The sequence below is a fragment of the Dermacentor variabilis genome, chromosome 8 (genome assembly GCF_050947875.1).
Source record: "Dermacentor variabilis isolate Ectoservices chromosome 8, ASM5094787v1, whole genome shotgun sequence".
Lineage (NCBI taxonomy): Eukaryota > Metazoa > Arthropoda > Arachnida > Ixodida > Ixodidae > Dermacentor > Dermacentor variabilis.
In genome coordinates, this window is record NC_134575.1 from 42262930 (window position 1) to 42281476 (window position 18547).

The 18547-nt window shown below is 49.7% G+C and overlaps 1 protein-coding gene across 1 annotated transcript in view; it reads left to right on the top strand.

Moving 5' to 3' along the window:
• The first annotated feature begins 2182 nt into the window (after positions 1-2182).
• Positions 2183-18547, top strand: part of LOC142590142 (meteorin-like protein) — a 64008-nt gene continuing 47643 nt past the window's right edge. The window contains exons 1-2 of the mRNA XM_075702026.1: positions 2183-2697; positions 17702-17966. Coding sequence (XP_075558141.1) covers positions 2546-2697; positions 17702-17966 — 417 coding nt within the window. The 5' untranslated portion in view covers positions 2183-2545. The remainder of the gene's footprint in view (positions 2698-17701; positions 17967-18547) is intronic.

An 18547-nucleotide genomic window follows, 5' to 3' on the forward strand; every position in this document is an offset into this window, starting at 1 on the left:
GAGCTTGCCTCTAAAAGGACTCGCGCACGGGCGGTGCGTCCTGATGAGCCAGCCCGATACCGCATTTACAGCCTGCAGGCATCTTGCCAGGCGTGTTGGGTCCGACTCGATAGCCAGCCCTTGCGAGCGGGTCGACTGAACTCGATCGCTATCGACGCTCGCTCGTCCAGACCCGCTATAACGTTAACAGGGACCCGACGATCGGTTTTCTTCACCCGATTCGACCCAACGTTATCGGGTTTATCAGTTATAAATGTACAGCTAAGGCAGGGGAGGATCGGCTTGTCGGCCCGAAATCCGATCGTCTGATGCACGGAGGCGGTGGGTTGCACAGAATGAGTGAGCGTCGAGGCGGGTCGAGTCGGTTCGACAGCCACGGGGAGCGTCGACTCGCTTCTTGTAAGCGCGATGACTCGCGTCGAGTCCGTGTAAGCAAAGTTCGTGAGACGGGGAACGAATCCTTCAAATATATGTGCTTATATTCACATGCGGTGTAAGGAAGGCTATGTATATACATTAAATATATGCTGTCTTGAGCTGGAATCACGTCTGGAGTCGAGGCACTTAACGTGGCACACACAGAGATCACGTGGTCGGAGTCGACAGTGAAAGGACGCGTCATGGCCACGTACTACAATCTCATTTCTGAAACTTTTCCCCTCGTATCGGAAGATCCGCGCAGCGTTCTCTCTTTGTCTTGCTTGTCTATGTCGCACGAATCTACTCTCCACATATTTTAGCCCGCGTGTTTGACCCTGGCTGCAGTTTTTCTCTCAAGAAGCGACCTTTGTCTAGTGCAGCGGGCGATAATTCTTGTTGGCAAAAACGCGTCGACCATATACATAGTCCTTAGCAGCGCGCTGGTTCTGATTGCAAGCACGCGATCTTATCCCGACAGTTTCAAGAAAGAATTCTACTTGTGGCATTGTTTGAACGCGTATACTTTTCGACGTATTGCTCATGGTTAAACAGCGCGCGACATTGAGACGTCGCGTTTCTTATACTTATCCCCTTGTTGATTTATCCCCTTCCACGCGAAAGTGGGCCGCTGGACTTTTTCACGAAAGTTGAGCGTCAAAACGTCAAAGATATGTCAAAACAGCTACAAATACAAATAGATACAAAACAAATAGATACATTTTTATAGTATCTATAAACTTTGGCTGTATGTGTCTGTGTCCGCCTTATGTTGTCCCAGCTTTGACGCAGTGCAAAGCTATCGCGACGGTAGACCAAGTTGTGAACCCTACAAAACAACTTCCATGCACTGTGAAATTCAATTCACAATCGTGGTGGACTTTGCCTTCGTTGCAAGTGTGGGTTTCAACTGTTTTTGCAGAAGCCGGCAAGGCATGATAGATGTCCCAATCGAGTACGCGGTGGTTCCGTATGGTAAGTGTGGGTAGCAAAATGTGGTACACAGAAGGTGCGATTCGAAGAAGACCTGCTAAATACGTTGGACGAAATTCGAGATGTGAAAAAAAAGTTTGAATAATATTCCCACAAGATTAGCGGAACTTGCAAAAGACTCGGAACATTGAACAAGGTGCCCGCAAAAAGTTCACAGCAATGGGGTTTGGGTGAGCTACTTTATTTGTATCATGTGCAGCACAATAATAATTCTGGGCACCTGAGGGAATCATGGAAATCTGGGTGTACTTAATTAGAAACTGCTTATTTTGCTCAAGAAGGCACAATACGCTAGCAACGCAAGAAGGTGTACGATCGCGTTCGATCCTGCTTTTACTGTTTCTGGAGGTTGCACTTAACCTTGTCGGACTTCTCAAAGCGGTCAGCGCTATCAGTAAATCGAACGCCAGATTATGCGATTACGGAGAAACAAACGTTGCAAAGCGCTTTTCCGAAATTGGCGCGCGTACTCCAGATTGAAGGTGCAATTTGCCCCGTTTAGCCATCTTGGAGGCCACAATATGTGTCACAAGTTGCCTACTACTGCGCCGACTAGATGGCGCCACCGTCAAACGTCCCAAAGCGGTTTGATCTTTTTGAGTGCGCGCGCGCGCATACATCTCTCGCTAATCCCCCGAAGCATTTCTTCCGAGCACTCTCTTTGTGCCCCTCTCTCCCCCACTCCTTGAAGTCGCCCCCGCACCGACCAATGAGCGAGGAGGATAAACTCGCTCCGCAAACCGGGCAGTCAAGCTCCGCCCCCAACTGGGGAGCGAGCGAAACCCGGACATGTTCGCCGTGTGCAGCACACCGACCGATCCCACCGAGCGACCACCGAAAGCTCCTCAGACGAGCCTCTGCGCTGGTTTGCCGCGCAGGTCGTTCGTTGCGTGGTGGTTGGTGTAGTGTTCCTTTCTTCTGCCGCGCGCCGGATTGAATCCGCGCGGATGGTTGTGCGTCGTCTGTTCTCGTGAAGTGCTTTGTTTGTGGTGACGTTGCCGTCTGTTCGGGGGCGACAAAAGAGGCAGCGGGCGTCGGATATATACGCACGTCCGACGTTGCTTCGAGAGTTGTGGAGATGGCCCGGCGGCGACCCGATTCGTCGATGACGGTTCTCTGCTGACACGGCGTCGACATGGAATGTAACAGCCCCGGAAGGCCGCCTCTCTTGGGTTGGCCCTCGGTGTCAAACTCGTCGGTGCGATGGGTGCTGTGCGCTGTCTTTCTTCTGCTCGCTATGGGACAGTGTGCCGTCTGCAACGACGCCGGCTGTGACTGGGATGGCAGGTACGCGTGTCATCTGTTGTCGGTTCCTCCTCTTCCCGCCTCCATTTTTTCCCTTCTTTTTCATTTCTTTCTTAGCACGCTACAATGCATCATCTTTCATCGTGTGCAATGCATGCCGTACAATATTGTAGTGCCCATAACAGCCGTCGGAGTTGGGGCGATATCAGTGATGTTGGTCTGCTGCGCGATTCGATCTCTTCACTACAAAACGCATCTCGCTTCACATCGCTCTTCACTCCAAGCGCACACGCCTGCTAAAGTGCAGGGATCCCTTTTCGGTCTGCAGAAACGTGCAACGCGCATTTTGCATTTAGTGAGCACTATTTAAAATGTATATTTAACATATTTAACCCTTGTGCAATTGACTTTCGAACTGACATGTTATTTTAGTTAGTCATACTTGCTTGTTTATGGGGGAATAAGAGCGTATGACAACTGCGTTGATTGATTTGAGCTATAGAGCAAACCTCATATTTGATGCATCTCTGTATCGCAGCCACGAAATCAGCGCGCCATTTCTTTCAAGATCATTCTTGTGAACGCATATTTTACTTATTACCAAGAACGCTTATTATTCATATTTTTTTTTTCCTGGAGCGTTTACTTCAGAATGTTGTGGCCTTTCGAGAGGGGCCTCGGGCCCAGCCGCTGTTTGCAGCTTAGGATGACGTCACACGGCCAAGTCTAACGTACACCGCATCAGCTGACGGTGCCGCCATGTTGTGGTGGTGGCGCAGGGCGTCCGTCAGTGCACTGCTGTACGCGAGACGTCTCGCCAACAGCGAGGGCACCACAGAACACCTGTGGCATGGCCCCGTCACACGTCGTGTGACGTCGTGTGACGCCATCCGACGACGTTGGCATTGCATCGTGCCGATCGATTCCGAAACCATGCTTGCTGGCGTAAGACCATTGCATTCGTAACGTATGCAGTTACGAAGAACATTCGTAAGTCAGCGCAAGGTCGTCAAAGGCTTAGGGAGGCTAGAGGCGGCCGAAAGGCTGAAGCACGTGACAAGCTGTTATGTTGTTGCAGTAATGTGCGACTGGAAACACTTAAATATCGTAACGCGTCACAATGCGCTTAGCCAGGAATTTTTTTTAGCCGGGTGGGACAGACGGGTGTTGTCGCATGTCGTAACAATTGGTGTAGGAATTATCCCTGCTACAGAGAAATTCGAGGGGAGGGGGGGGGGGGGCATGCGCGATGTGCCTTTGCTAACGTATCGCCGAGATCTTGAAATGGGCGAGCTTTCTTAAAGTACCTGCCCCATTCGGTCGAAAGAGTCGGTCTCTCCATCCCGTTTGGCTGAAAATGCGCAAAAAAAGAAAAAGTGCAATGGAACGTGGTTTTCGCTGTAGTGAAGTGCCGCAACCCGACAAACCAGTTATAACGAAACGCCACTGTCCTTGGTTGGCGCTGATAATACACACAACGAAAAGCGCAACCCTGTCGGAGCGACCAACGGAAGTGTCTACATTCAAGAAATCTTGTGCCTTGGCGTTAGCTACGAGAAGTCGTGGTGATCCTTTTCTCAGAGGGCCCACCCACCTTCTGGAGATCCTTGATTGTTATGATTGCCCAAATTTCCGGTTTGGCTTCCTTGTCCGCTAAATGCGCATCGATTTAAGTGACACTAAACAGTAGCACTAACATAGTCTGTATAAACTGGCATTCCTTCAACACTCTATCCGTATTTGCTTTACGGGGAGATGGTAAGTTTTTACAGGAGAAAAGTGAAGACCAAACTTCACTTTACATTTCCTTTTTTTTTTCAGGTTAGCGCCAAATGTCGCGGTGCCGATGACAGCGATGTTACGTCACGAATTTGTCCTTACTTTAGCTTTTCTTTTTTGTAGTGATCTACTGTACCAATCCAGATTGGCACAATACTTTGCTTTAAGTCCATTAATTCTATCGGTGTTTCTTTAATAACGCTAACGTAGAAGTGAGGTAGGCCGCTTGGCGTGTATGAAAGAACGCAAAATAAGAGCCTACAATGGGAGTTTGGGCCTTTGTGTACGCTAAGCCGCGTGTGCACGCTATGTAAAGCTCCCCAATGACTGGCTATTCAGTTTTTATTCGCTCATATATAAAGGCGGCCCCGGATGCACGACGCGTGTCTTGTGGAAGTGACTTTCTTTTGGCCTGCAACGAAGGTGCTCCCGATTCATTGACAGTCTGGTTCGGTTGTTTCGTTTCCGTGTTCCCCGTCCGTTTGTGCCATTGAATCGCTAAGTTACTCAAAAGCTGTTCTTCCGTGTCTCCAAACATTGTTCCCGCCCGCCGACAAGAGTTAACTTGAAACCCGTTCTCAATTACTGGTATTGTCGCGTGCGTACGACTGCTCCTCGAACTCGACGCGTTTCCTTCGAAATCTTACAAGGGGTGAAGGCTTGGAACGGAGGGGGGGGGGGGGGGCAGCGAGAACGAAAAACCGCGAGGAAGATTGAGCAGGCTGCCAATCGGCGAAGACAATTAGAAGAGAGACGTCTTTTTTGCGGTGATGCTCAGTGAAGCGTTGCGTGTATATACATTGGCGTATCCGTTTTGTCACGGGTGTGTAAATAAGCTTTGTCACGAGCAGTCGTCGCGACGAGGTTTCCCTTCTTCGTGGCAGTCTGAAAGCGGACCCGGTAGTTCCTCGTTCTTCGTTAAGCAACAGCGGGTATCGAAAGAAAGGACGCAGCTATACGCGTGGGCAGGGACAGCATGCGGGACAAACTCGAAACTGAGATGTGTCAATTCTGGTTAAACATCGGAGGCACTGTCACGTTGAAGGCGTGGCTGCGGAGCATACGTTAGGCCACTGTTCTTCCCTGGCGGCTTCGTACTTCAAGATGACACTAAATAACGAGCAACGCTACATCATTTTATAGGCTTGTAAGAGCGTTGTTTCGAAACTCTATTCTCCATCTGGCGAGGAAAAAGGAGCGCCAAACTCACCTTTCCTGAATGCCGCTCCAAAATCTCGGCGCCTGTAAGTCAGTGTGGCGTCACAGATTTCATTGGTATTTTTTTTCTGTCGCGTAGTGGCAGTTCTGGCGCAGAAAAGCACTGCGGTGATTACAGCGGCGTAGCCAGGACCTTCTTCATTTACTAGGCGGTCACGTGTTTCCAGCATTTGCTCGCTTAAGTCTTTGGATCTGTTAAAGTCCGAGATGACGCTGTCATGATCTGTGACGTCACGGTAAGCTAGTAGGCCCCTCTTCCGTGTTTTGTGCTATGACAATCCTTTCATTTATTATCTAAGAGCGACCGCTGTGGTTGTCGTCACTCAACATTCCTTTTATGCTGTCTCTATTAGCGCATTGGCTTTAATTGCCGCTTTAGTATGTGGGCAGAGGGGGTGGCGAACGCCACTGTGTGATGTGAACGCCGTGGTTAACGTAGTTACAACGAACATCCACTGGCAGCCGTCTGTCTGTCGTCTGAATTACCGATACTGGGTCCACCGAACCGCGGAGAGTAAACATTGCGCTCGATTATAATTTCAACAGCAAAGTAAGAAACTCGTGTGCTTGGCACGTGCACACAATTTGGATTTGTAACGCCGAAGAGATTCTTCAGGCAGACCGATATACTGTGTCCAGTCTCTATTGATTAATGGAATCAGCAGTATATGCTCATCTGGACAAGGACGTTCGGATCAAACTCAAACTGGGGATTTGTAATTCACTGATCGAACACTGTAGTACACTGTTAAAGGGAACACGCAGTTAGTATTCTGCCATCGATTATGGCAGAGATGCGCCACAGAGGGGCCTACAGGCCAAGTTTTATGTATGTATGTCCTTCTTTTCGGTACGGCTAGGAAATGTTCCAGTTGAGGGACAGGTGTCCTGTATAAGAATGACCAATGCAATTCGGTACGGCAGGGCTGTCCCCGTGCTGTTACGTACAACGACCGACACGCTACCAGTGGTGGGCTTGTGTCGATCACAACTTCCTCATGGCTACTTCCTTTTCCAGAGCCAATTTGAGCTTCACTTCACAATTATTACATTGCGGTGTCTGCTTTTATAGGGTTGGGGCCATGTTAGGCACGAATCACCGCGCATCCTATAGCGCCCCCTTTCATTTGAAAAGTGCTCTGTACAGTTAAATGCATGGCCTCGGGGCGGCGACAGCGCCCGCGCCGTCCGATCTCTGAGGCCATATTACATTAAAGAGATGTAACGATATAAGCAGTTCGCCCTTCCACGAGGGACATGCTAAGGACACACTAATGGCGGAACCGCTACTTCGAAGTTGGAATATTACAGCGTGGGCTTCTCAAGAGCGGACCAATGCATAAGCGGATGTGGCCGAGTTATACATGTATGTGCACGTACCTGGGAGAGCGATTGCATGTCCCGTCCGCTGCGCATAGCGGCGGCTAGGAATATTAATTATACCGACTAGCGCTCACGCTTTCAAACTTCAATTTTATATATTTTCTTTCTTTAAAATACGCCCCTAGCAACGTCCTAAATAACGCGCCGCCGACCCTGCATGCTTCAGATATGAATCGCAACAGCCTTCTGTCCGGATTCCTAATTGAAAACTCGCTTCTGTAATCTTGCAAACTTGCATATTCGTCGGGCGGGCAGCAGAAGTGCCGTACTGTTCCAGACAACGATTTTTATGGCTGCAGACGATGGCGTGTCGCAATGCGCCGGTTTTTATGTACCAGCCGCGAACTTTTGTTTTGCTTTCGTGTTGCATTTTGTTGAAGCTCGGCGTACGTTGTAACATTGGAGCATGTGGTTAGGCCTAAACCGCGTATTCAAATGTACTGACTGCTTATCTCTTCAAATTAAGTCGGCTCAGGCTACACAAAACTGGTTGCGTATACGACACCACGCGCATTAACGGTTATTGCAGCTGGGCGGCATGAACTTTTGTGCAAGGCTAGTTTACTATACGTATCCAGCTCTCTCGGTGATTTCCTATATGTCGATTTTGTTTCGCTTTATGTATTGCTCAACTGCCATTTCTTACCTGTGTGGAGTTCTCGGGCTACATCGTCGGAAAGTGGGGTAATCGTCGATAGCAGACGGCATTCGCCATATACTGTCGCAGACATGATATTAATTGACTTTATCGCCTTAATTGTAATGGGAGCTAATCCTTGGGAACTTTGGCGGGGTCTTGTGTTGTCTTATGTATCCAGCTTTGTTTGAGCTTTTGGGGACTTGAAAGCAAAGTAATAAATAGTTTTTTTTTTCGAAACTCCGAGGTGCTGTTTTGTCCGTTTATCCGTCGTCTATAAATCAGCTGTATGGAAAATAATAAAGTGAAATAAAATTGAAACGGATGAATTAGTGTGTTGCATGGCACAGCAGGTGGCACGTACACATCACGGAAGAGTTTCAGAGTTTCCAGACGACGCGATCCTAAAACGGGAAGACGTCGATTGCAGACGACACTCGTTAGCGTGCCGTAGGCGATGTCAAAATTGCTGCGACGCTTTTAATGGAAGCTGTTTTTCAAGCGCATTCCGGCTTAATTACTTTTTTTTTCTTCGTTCGACGAACAGAAATGTGATAAAAACAAAAAGAAGAAAGGGGGCATAAGCACGGGCCGGGCGCGGACCTTGACAGAACGATGCCGCCGCCTGTTTTAGCCAGGAGCAACACACGACTCATTTAAAAAGAAAAAAAAAGAAAAGGAAGAAGAGGGAGAGACCACTGCTCAGGTCTTGTAGATAAGAAACTCGACGTTCATGGCCACCCACCTGTCCATGGCCGTGCCGTCCTTATATGAAGTGGCGATGGGCATATCTGATGTGCGCAAAGAAATTACACATGTGCATATGAACCATCTTTATACTGATTTAAATTGCTTGGTAGCTCTAACCCAGAAAAAAAGAAAACTATAAATATTACCCTGAGGCTTCAGGAAGTTGCATAGAAGTTTCAGAGCGTGACTTCACGGAGATGCAGCGACATTGCTGTCACATTCAGCGTGAGTTATAAAGGAAACAAAAGCAGAAAAGTAATGAAACGAGTTTTTACGTGTTACGTGGCAAATATTGTCGTTCAAGGCTGCGAAAAAGAACAAAAGGAACACTCCTTGCAGGCGGTTTAATAGACAGCTAAGCAGACCGCACAACCTTGAGTCTTGTTCCTATACTGATAAAGCCGGCAAAAAAAAGAAGAGCTTCTGGAATACAGCATCGAATTGAAAAAAAGAAAACGATTCAGGCTCCTTTGCTGTCCAAACAGGCAAGGTCCTTGGCTGTCCAAACAAGATGGCCGCTGAGCAGAAGGCATAGCTTGGAAACTGGACGGGAATGTCGTCAGCTTACAGAAAAATGCAGTTTAATGCGAGCTACGTTGTGTTTTTCATGATTTCGCACCCGCAAAGTGTTAAAAAGTACAGCGATATGCGTTTTTCTGAAACTCTATCTTGTCGACGCAAGGGGGCGTCACGTCGCAGAGCCGTCTTCTAGATCGGTTTCAGATGCGTTCCATTACTTGGGCTCGAACCTGTCAGCGTAGACTGTCTCCGATGCTGGCCAGAATCGGAACTCATCCCTAGTCGTCTGCTTCTTTTGCCTGCTTGTTCCGTCTGTTTACGAACGTGCAGTTCGATTATAGGCTATCGTTCACATAGGCGTTTATATGTATACGTACTATCAGCGTAAACTCTTATGATTGCGAAAGTACTCCAGGTTATCCAGATTCACCTGCATCTATAGCATCCGCCTTTATTCGAGACTCCAAAGCGGAAACTCAGGACTACGTAACGCTTAGAACAACGGGCTACAGACAGACGCTGTCGAACGTCGCACTTCCTTGCAACTGTATACGCGTAACGGGCGTTCTCGTCGGTTATTTCCTATTCACGTTTCGATTTACGCTGACGGTACGGCCGTCACAGATGCCGGATGTACGAGGTCGCGGGTTCGTTTGTCGACCACGGTGCCCGCATTCCGATTGGGGCGGAATCCAGGAATGCTCGCGCGCCCTCCTTCGAGTGCACCGAGAACCTTAGGTCGCCTCCGCTACAGTGTCCCTCACAGCTCCAGTGTTTGCTTTGGGACGTTACACCCTATCGATCGATCGATCAATCAATCAATCAATCAATCAGTCAATCAGTCAATCAATCAATCAGTGTTCTGATTCTTCTTTCGCTGTTGAACGCATCGAAGCCCCGTTCGTCGTCCAATTGGTCAGCGCCGGTGGTCAGGCGAGAGATGTCGGGCTTTCAGAAATGGCCACCGGTTGCTGCGGTCGATGACGTGTGTACGTAGCTGCGGCGGAGCCATGGCTGCAGGTGCGCTTTGCCGGGGAAACGCGGTGGAATGCACGCGTGACGCAATGCGTGCCAGGGCGCTTGTAGGGGTCGCCAACGACCGTTGTACATATATATATAAAAAAAAGAGATGTCCAAGGTTGTCGCGGCCTGTCCATACCCTCCTTCCCCCGAGGGCTCCCGAACCCTGCGGCTTTTTCTTTACGGGCGCGCGGCGATTCGCCGATCTAAGCGTCTGCCGTGCTGTTCTTATTCATTTATTTATTTATTTACACTCGCCGCGGTATCTCGGTGGCGTTGTGCCATTGAACGGGAGGTAGCCGGTTCGATTTTGCCCGTGGCGGCCTCATTCCGATGGGGGCAGAATGCGAAAAATGCATCTCCGAGTACCGTTCATTGGTTTGGCTGCACGTTATGAAGGAACCCAGCTGGTCATAAGCCCTCCGCCGTACGTCGTGCCTCGTAATCAGGTCGTTGTGTTTTTGGCATGCAAAACCCCCACAATTTCTTATGTCCCACTTGTCTGCCGCTGTTGTGTGATGCGATCCGACTCGTGCATGGAAGTTCCTATCCGTCTGTATAAAGTACTGGGCTTGCATTCGCAAAAAAACAAACAAAAAAAAAACACTGGGGTTGCTCGTAAAAGCGTTTTCCAGCCAATCGCTGAACATTGAATTGAATTGAAATCTGGGGTTGTACGTGACAAAAACCACGATTTGATTATGGAGGCACGCCAATGCCGCAATTACGAAAAAAAGGCCTCTGTAAGCTCGGAGCATGTTTCTCAGTATGGCCGCAGATCGATTCTAAGTAACTTCGGGATGGTTGAAGTATAGCTTTTTGGCTCGGATTGTTATACTTTCGCATTCAGGGCTGATATAAATTCTTTCACATGTTTTTGTCACCTGGGCTTGGTTTGTCTGTTTAGCCACAGTTTCGTGTGATTTCAATCACTCCGTCTGTAGTAACCAGCCTTGCGTATGGTAGGACTGACATCTTTCAGCGTCTAGTTATTCTGTTCGCCATCTCTATCTTATAAGATGGTCAGCATTTCAAGACACGTTAATGAGCGAGGTTTACCCACAACGAATATATTATTTCGAAACTCCTATTCGGGTTTATTATGCAGAATAGAGTTGCCAGTATTCGCAGAGAAAACCAATGCCAAACATTAATTTCTTAAGTTTCGCGCCCAAAGCTCACCGCCAGCACATCACTATGACGTCACGGATATTGCGGGAATGTGTTCTCATATCTGAACTGTTTCACAACAAAAACAGCTCAGAATGCTTGTTTAAGTCTACTCGATTGGTCTACTTAAAATGTACTGTGATCCCTTAATCGATCGATGAAAAATTCACCGGTCCTGGGCAGACGCTCTAAAAGTACATTACGTCACGGGGCGCTAGTGCGGAAACTTACAGGTGGCGTCGCCACCTGTATCTCGTATTTATGCCTTTTCTGCCTTAGCCAGCTTTCCTCTCGTAGTAAGAGTGAGTATTTGGATACTGTGAAAGCGTGATTTAATGATGCACATTAATGTAATGTTCTTCTACAGTGCTACTTTATCGCTCGAGAGACTTTTAATCGACGAGCACATTGAAAGCGGCACGAAACCGCTTAGCAAATTGCTGCATGTGTGCGGCTGCACGGCCTTCAAGACGGGCGGCGCGTCGTGCCCAATCTCGGAGGCTATGATGTGTGGAGGGGCGTTTTCCACTTGATACACGTTAAATCGGAAACGCAAAGCTGGGTTTTCATGGAACGGAACCTTCAACTTAATTTTTCTTAAGCTAGATGCGACGTAACCTTCTTCGTTTTACGATGTTCTTCATTATCATTAGTTTGTGCGAAGCGAGCGACACACACTTAGCACATGAAATGCAAGTTCTTGCAGTTGCACAATCATACCGCGTTGCTTGCTGTTTGTTTGGCTCCAATATGGTGCCTGTTTTATATATGTCATGTACTTTAACGCGCAAGACAATCGTCGCGATCTCCGCCATCAGCATCAACTGCGCTGCAAAACACACACACACACACACACACACACACACACACACACACACACACACACACACACACACACACACACACACACACACACACACACACACACACACACAGATATATATATATATATATATATATATATATATATATATATATATATATATATATATATATATATATATATACACCGGAGGAGGAGTGAAGGGGACCTATTATATTTTTAATGCACTCTTAACCAACTGCGGGGAAGCACAACAAACAAGACAATGGGATATCACAGGTTCGACCTGTCGAACGAGGTAGCCAACGATTGCGTAAACAGACGTTTGTCGCGGTGCAATGTCTATCATTGCAGAAAAGGCACACAGGACAAAAAAGAAGAAAAACAAATTCGTCCATACGGAGCGATTTTCTCCCAAACGCTGCTTTTTGCGAGGAGGGGAGTTGATGTGGCAACAAGTCGACGAAAGCGCTTTCCTAATGTCGCAGCGTATTCTATTTACTTATTTTTCGCCGTCTTTTGTTTCTTGTGTCTTGTGCGCGTGTGTGCGTGCGCAACAGCTTGTTCTTGCCAGACTCTGTTGTCGCAAGTTATCCGCGCGGCCCACCCAAGTCGTCTGCTAGCGGACGCCCAAACAGCAGAGTCGCGGGCAAGCCGCCTCTGGCGCGGCTGTCGCTTTTGTGCGACCTTGTTTCATTCGTCTGCTATAGAGGCGCCGAGGCGAGAAAAAAAAAAAATGTAATGGAGACGCGTGCTGGCAAAGTACGCCTGCATGTGGTTACTAAAGTTGCCGGCATTTCCTGTCGCGCGCTCGCCTAGCTCCCCCCCCCCCTCTCTTTTGCACGTCGCTCGCGCACATATTGTGCAAACCAATCGCGTCTTCCTCCGCAGCGTCGTCTGGTCGTGCGGTCTGGTTGCATGACACATGCGCGCACGCCTGTAGTACATGCAGCGCAGACGACGCGCGAAGGGGCACGAGCCTGAGAGACAGAGAGGATGAAACAATTGGTAACAGGACGCGCTTAGTGGCGGCCTCGTAGCTCGTGAAACTACAAGCACGCGCGCGCACGGCAGCTTCCTCGCTCTATAAGCAACGACATCCCGTTTGCCTAATAACATGGCGGCCGATGGTCTCCGATGCAGACGGACGAGCTGCGGGTATGAAGAGCAGACGGCACACTGCAGTTTGTGAAGTAAGGTTGCCGACGAACGTGTACTACGAGCTCTAGGTAGCAGAGGACACGCTATATATACACGGTCCTGCAGCGATCAACGATACATAGGTGCGCCGAGGAAGGGGTATTACCACGCAGAAGTGCAGAGCGTAAATAAAGTACGATAAAAAGAAACAAAAAAACACCAAAAGACAGAAGTACGGTAGGACAGAGAAGAACAATGATGGTTGCACCGCAGTTGCGCACTTCGAGAAAGGACATTCATTATGTAAATGCCCCGTGTGTGCTCTGTTCTGGACGCTGGCTTCACCGAACTGCAATAACTGTGCGGCCCTGTAGAGAGAAGGGTCATTCGTCTGGCAATCGGCTACTGCGCGCTCAACCGTGGAGCGTGTCCGTCCCTGTTATCATTTCGGAGCGCATTTATAATCACTTCTCGATTCCGCGCACGGTATTCACGGACGTCAGAACCTCCTTCCCCGAGTCCCTTCCTTCTTTACCAGACGACTTGACTTACGTACGTGTCGTCTGCTACAAAAACAAGCGACCTCAGTGCGTGAGGCCGTTCACTTATCTCTCTATATGCTATAAGCAGCGTACTAGAGAGCAACCGTAGCGCCCGACATGCTGAAGCTTGTCACGGTAAAATAATTCTCCCTTTTCCCCCCGCCACGGCCGAGCGAAGACGAGAAGGGAGTTTTTTAAAAGTGGACAGTCGCGTATACAAAGCGAAAACAGGTGCGTCTTTTCGGGGGGCACGCCGTCATGCGTTGAGCGATTTGTTCTCTCGTCTTGCGTGCGTGACTCCTGTAATTGCAATGCTCGACACTAGACGTCGCTCGGCAGAACGGTCGGGTCTCTGTGTTAGGTTACCCAGGTGCAGGCTCATCTAAAATTCGTGCAGTTCCAAATAATAACAGTACTATCGGAGTACAAGCCTGTCCGCTACGTGAAAAAAAAAAAAAAATGTAATCTTCGCTATTGATTCTTTTTTTCTTTTCAACCCCGAAGGCCCGCTGTTCTGCTCGGTTGGTTTTCAACTTATAGAGGAAACAGATGTTCACTGATGTAATCCGATTTCGTGCCCTCGTCGTGACCCGAATAAGACCAACCGACAGCTACCGTGACTTTTTAAATCCAGTCGCGTGTTCGCAGACGTTAGTCGCAAACAAGAGTCGATAAACAGGGTGGTGTGCGCTCTCTTCTGTCCTTTGTTGCTCTTTTCCAAATTCAAGGTGATAATCGGTTCATCACATTCAGTCGCGACCAATGGTTGTATTCGAGTGTGGAGCCTTTGTGAACTTTTGGAAGCCATTGTGTTGGTGAGAACTGCCTCAGGCTGAGCGGAATCTCCTTCCGTGTGCAGCGCAGCCATCAGAGCATTCGGTTCACAGGTGGTCTCTCTCTAGGGGAGTGACAGGGCCACAACGGATATAGGGGGGACCTTCCATAAGCTACAGACGCCAAATATTTGGGCTGCTAGCCCTTGCTGGTAATACTCTGTGAAGGGCTGCGCACTGATGTGTTAACGCTGCAAAACGCTTATCTGCAAGCTGCGTGTCGAGCGCGCCGCCATATTGTTACCGCCGAGCGGCTACAAATCGCCGCCGTTTGACAAAGTGCGGTTGCGAAGAAACTTGAGATATGCTGCAGCCTGTTTTATAAAAGCAGGTCAAACTACGAGCAAGCGTAAATGCACATCGGTGTTAGGGAAAAAAAAAAAAAAGCACCACACGTATCGTATGCAAATTGACGGTGAACTGGCGAGCGTTTCGAATCCCGAAACAGACGGCAGTAATTGCGGAAGCAGACGACTAACGTGAGGCGCGCAGACGTCTCCTGTGGGCATGGCCCAGCGGTCCCGCAGCCTCTTGATGCCGTGCGGGAGCAGTCCTCTACCACCGCGCGCCGCAGCTGCGCCTAATCAGTCTCAATAGCGCTCTTCTCAAAAGCAGATAGCGCACCGCAGATATCACGCTTCCGGCCCGGCCGTAACGCTGTTGGGGAAAGTGTGTACGCTTGATGTGGTGGCGACATGCAGTAAGGTTGTGTGTCGTCCCTTCTGTGGCAATGAGATAGAATAAGTTCCACGAATAAAATTAAATTCGTATTGCTGTTACTGTAGAAATGGTCACAGGCCACACGTACTGTTTATATGCAGTTTGCAAACACCACTTTATAATCTCCTTGGAAACAAAACTCAAACTTGCGCCATTCTTCGCAGATTACTTCTGCACCGAATACTCTTCGTCGAGCGAAGTGAGCTCTAGCTTTTATGATATCGTCTGCTCGCCAGATAGGGTCGATGACAGGTGATCGCTCTTAGGACAAAGCTCACTTTATTTTTCCTCTAGGATCACGTGCGCTATGTTCTCACCTGTTTGCCAGCCGCCGCGGCGGAATCGCATTTCAGAAACCAACCCCCTACGGCGCCTGCGGTCTCTGCGCTGACACTAATAGACGGCAGGTGGACATCCTGACGTCACCCAGCGCGCACTTTCTCTTTCGAGGCACGTATTTCAATCGAACCTCGGTGAAGGCAGGATGATGTGGAGGAGAAGGCTTGAACCGGCATGCGGGCAGCGAACCGTGATGGGGGCCGCGCGACACGCGACTGACGTGGTGCCTGTGACGGCCACGCTTGATCTTTATTTATTCCCCCTCCCCCCATTTGTCGAGACAAGAGACGCCACTGCCCGACAAAGAAGCAGACGACCACTTACGTACACACATGCGGTGCCCTCCCCCCATGGGACATGAGCATCATTAAAAGGCCTGACACGATCGACTGAAAGAAAGTATCAACAGCAGCGACGAACAACACGCACTTTCGGCCGCAAGGAACCGGTCCTCGGTGAACAGAGGCCGTCGCGAGACCGTCCGCGACGCCTTGCTCTTTTTTTTCTTTTTTTTTTTCCTGGTTCTTCGGTGAGCTAGCAGACGACACCGACGGCGATGTGACAAGCAGACGGGCTGAGGCGGCGGCAGAGCAGCAGACGGCGCAAAGACGGCGGTTTTTTTCGTAACGGACCAATCAGGCGCCGCGCGTGGCACGCGCGCGCGGGTAGGCGTCGCCGCCATCTTTGATGCCTCGACGACGGCAATTATGGGCAAGCAGGCAGGCATGCCGGATGAAGAAGGGGACGGTTGTGCATGAGAGAGAGAGAGAGAGATAAGGCATAGACGCAAGAAAAACCCGTTCCGGGTGTCCCCTCCGGAGAAGTGGTCTCCATCCGACTCGTGCTTTTCTCTGTTTAGTTAGGAACGCGTGCGGGAAATTTGTCGGGTGTCGCGCGGACGTTCAATTAGCGTTCTCGCGAGCGTCGCGAGCACGCGCGCGTGCGCGCTCGTTTTTTTCAATTGCTTCCGGTAGCGCTCAGCACTATAGTGTGTGTCTTGGCCTGATGAGGCGGGCGCGTCTTGGGACGTTGCGGCGTGGTTATGTGCGCGGCCTTGGCTTTAATATTGGCTCACTTTATATTGGCCGCGTGTTCGTGCAGAGTTGGGAGCGCGGGACGACGGAAAGTCCTGAGGCAAGGTCGTGTTTCGTCTTTCTCGAGGTCCGCCGTTGTAGCGGGTTAGACGTTTCTTGCTACAGCTCTACGCCCCCCCCCCCTCGCTTCTAATTACGGAAGCGTGCGGGTGGCGGCATGACATCGCCTCCCTTATCGCGTTGGAGAGCGTAGCGTATAGCGCGCCTTTACGCAGGCGCCTTCTTAGACGGCCTTCTCTTGGAAAAGCGAGAACTCGGCGCCAGCCGAGCGTATCCGGCCCTTTTATCGGCTGATCGGAAGCGCAGGTTAGGGAGAGCGCCTGCGTAACTTCCGTCCCACGCACCTAAAGCGTGTAACTGCATGCATTTACATATAGTAACGCAGCGGCGCGATTATTTCGAGAGGACCGATGTAAACAAGGGGAGGGAAATAAAAGATGGCGAGAAGGAAATTTCGTATATATCCGATTCGAAAACAAAGCTCTTCCCATGGCATATAAAAGCTCTAAGCTCTTGTATGCAGTAGGAAGAGCTTTGTTTTCGAATCTGATAGTTGTTTCACGAGGCATTATTGATCCATGGTTGACGCGAAGCGTGCGTCAAAAGAGCTATACATTTTGTTGCTCCTAGCGCGGAAGTGCTAAACGCGACGCGGAATGTGCAGTGAAAACCGACGTACGTTTCCCGGACTCGGTGTCATTGGCAGGCACGGTTTTGGTCGTGACAGCTTTCACAAAAGCTTTGCGTAAGCGAGCGACACGAAAAAACAATACAGAGAAATAAAGTATTACAAAAAGGCGTTATCTTTTTTTTTTACTGTGCAACACTATGGTTTTGGTGATATGGTTCATTCATTCATTCATTTCGAGTTGCGGCAGCACCAGCAGCCGCATTATAATCGGCAGGGAGCACAGTGTCCATGGCCAAAGCTAGCACTCCGCTATGGCCTCTTTCGTGTCCACGGTGTTCCCTCCATTAATGTTTGTAGGAAACCCCGTGGTATGCACAAGACAGGTGCTCTATCTACTCTTGCGAAGACTGACTCTCTCTTTTTTCTGTCTCCCACGTCTTCTTTCCAGTGGTCTCAGGTCTTCGGACGCTTCGTCGGCGAGGTCGTCGCACCGGTGGCTCAAGTCGCGCTCCGTGGTGCCGGTGTACCTGCGCTGCGACCAGGGCCGCGTCACGTGGAAGTACCCGCGCGGAGCCCTGCGCGTCCTGCTCCGGCTGGGCGGAACCGGAAGCGGCGGCGCGCGGGACTTCCGGGCCTGCGTCAAGATCGACGCCAACTCGACGGGCGCCGCGGTCCACCTGGAGGGCCACCGCAAGCTCATCCCTATACACAAGGTGGGCGCCGTTCGACCCTTCAGTGGACAACAAACCCCTACCCTCCATCCCCTTGGCGAATCACAATCGCGTCGAGCATGTCGACGCTAGAGCGTCGAGTCGGAAAGCGAGTCGACCCAAGCCGACACGACCGAGTTTTACGTGTTTCTAGCCAAGTACAATAGGTTGGCCGAGTCAACCCCCCGCCTCCCCCATCCCTTGCATTGGGGTTGATCGAATTCGCCTCGGCCCAACCCGCTAATGTTTACACGAATCCGGCGACCGGTTCTTTTTTTCATCTCGATAAGCCTTCTCGAACCGACTTTATCGGTTTTGTGCAAACGTAGCTTATCTCTATAAGGCTGCAATTTGGACCCATTGGTGTGCCTTTGGTGCATATTACGTGGGGCTTTATGGACAACGGACCCATGTTCATAAAGCTTATCGCTCGTAATTGCTATTTGCCATTGGTCGGTTGCCCTTGCTAACAGTATGTCCAGCGTCAGGATTGGCTGGAAATCGATTTTCCGGACAGTTCTGTCCTAAAGCGAATCGTTTTATGTCTTTTTGGTGTCGTTGTCCGTAATATTTACCGGTAATCT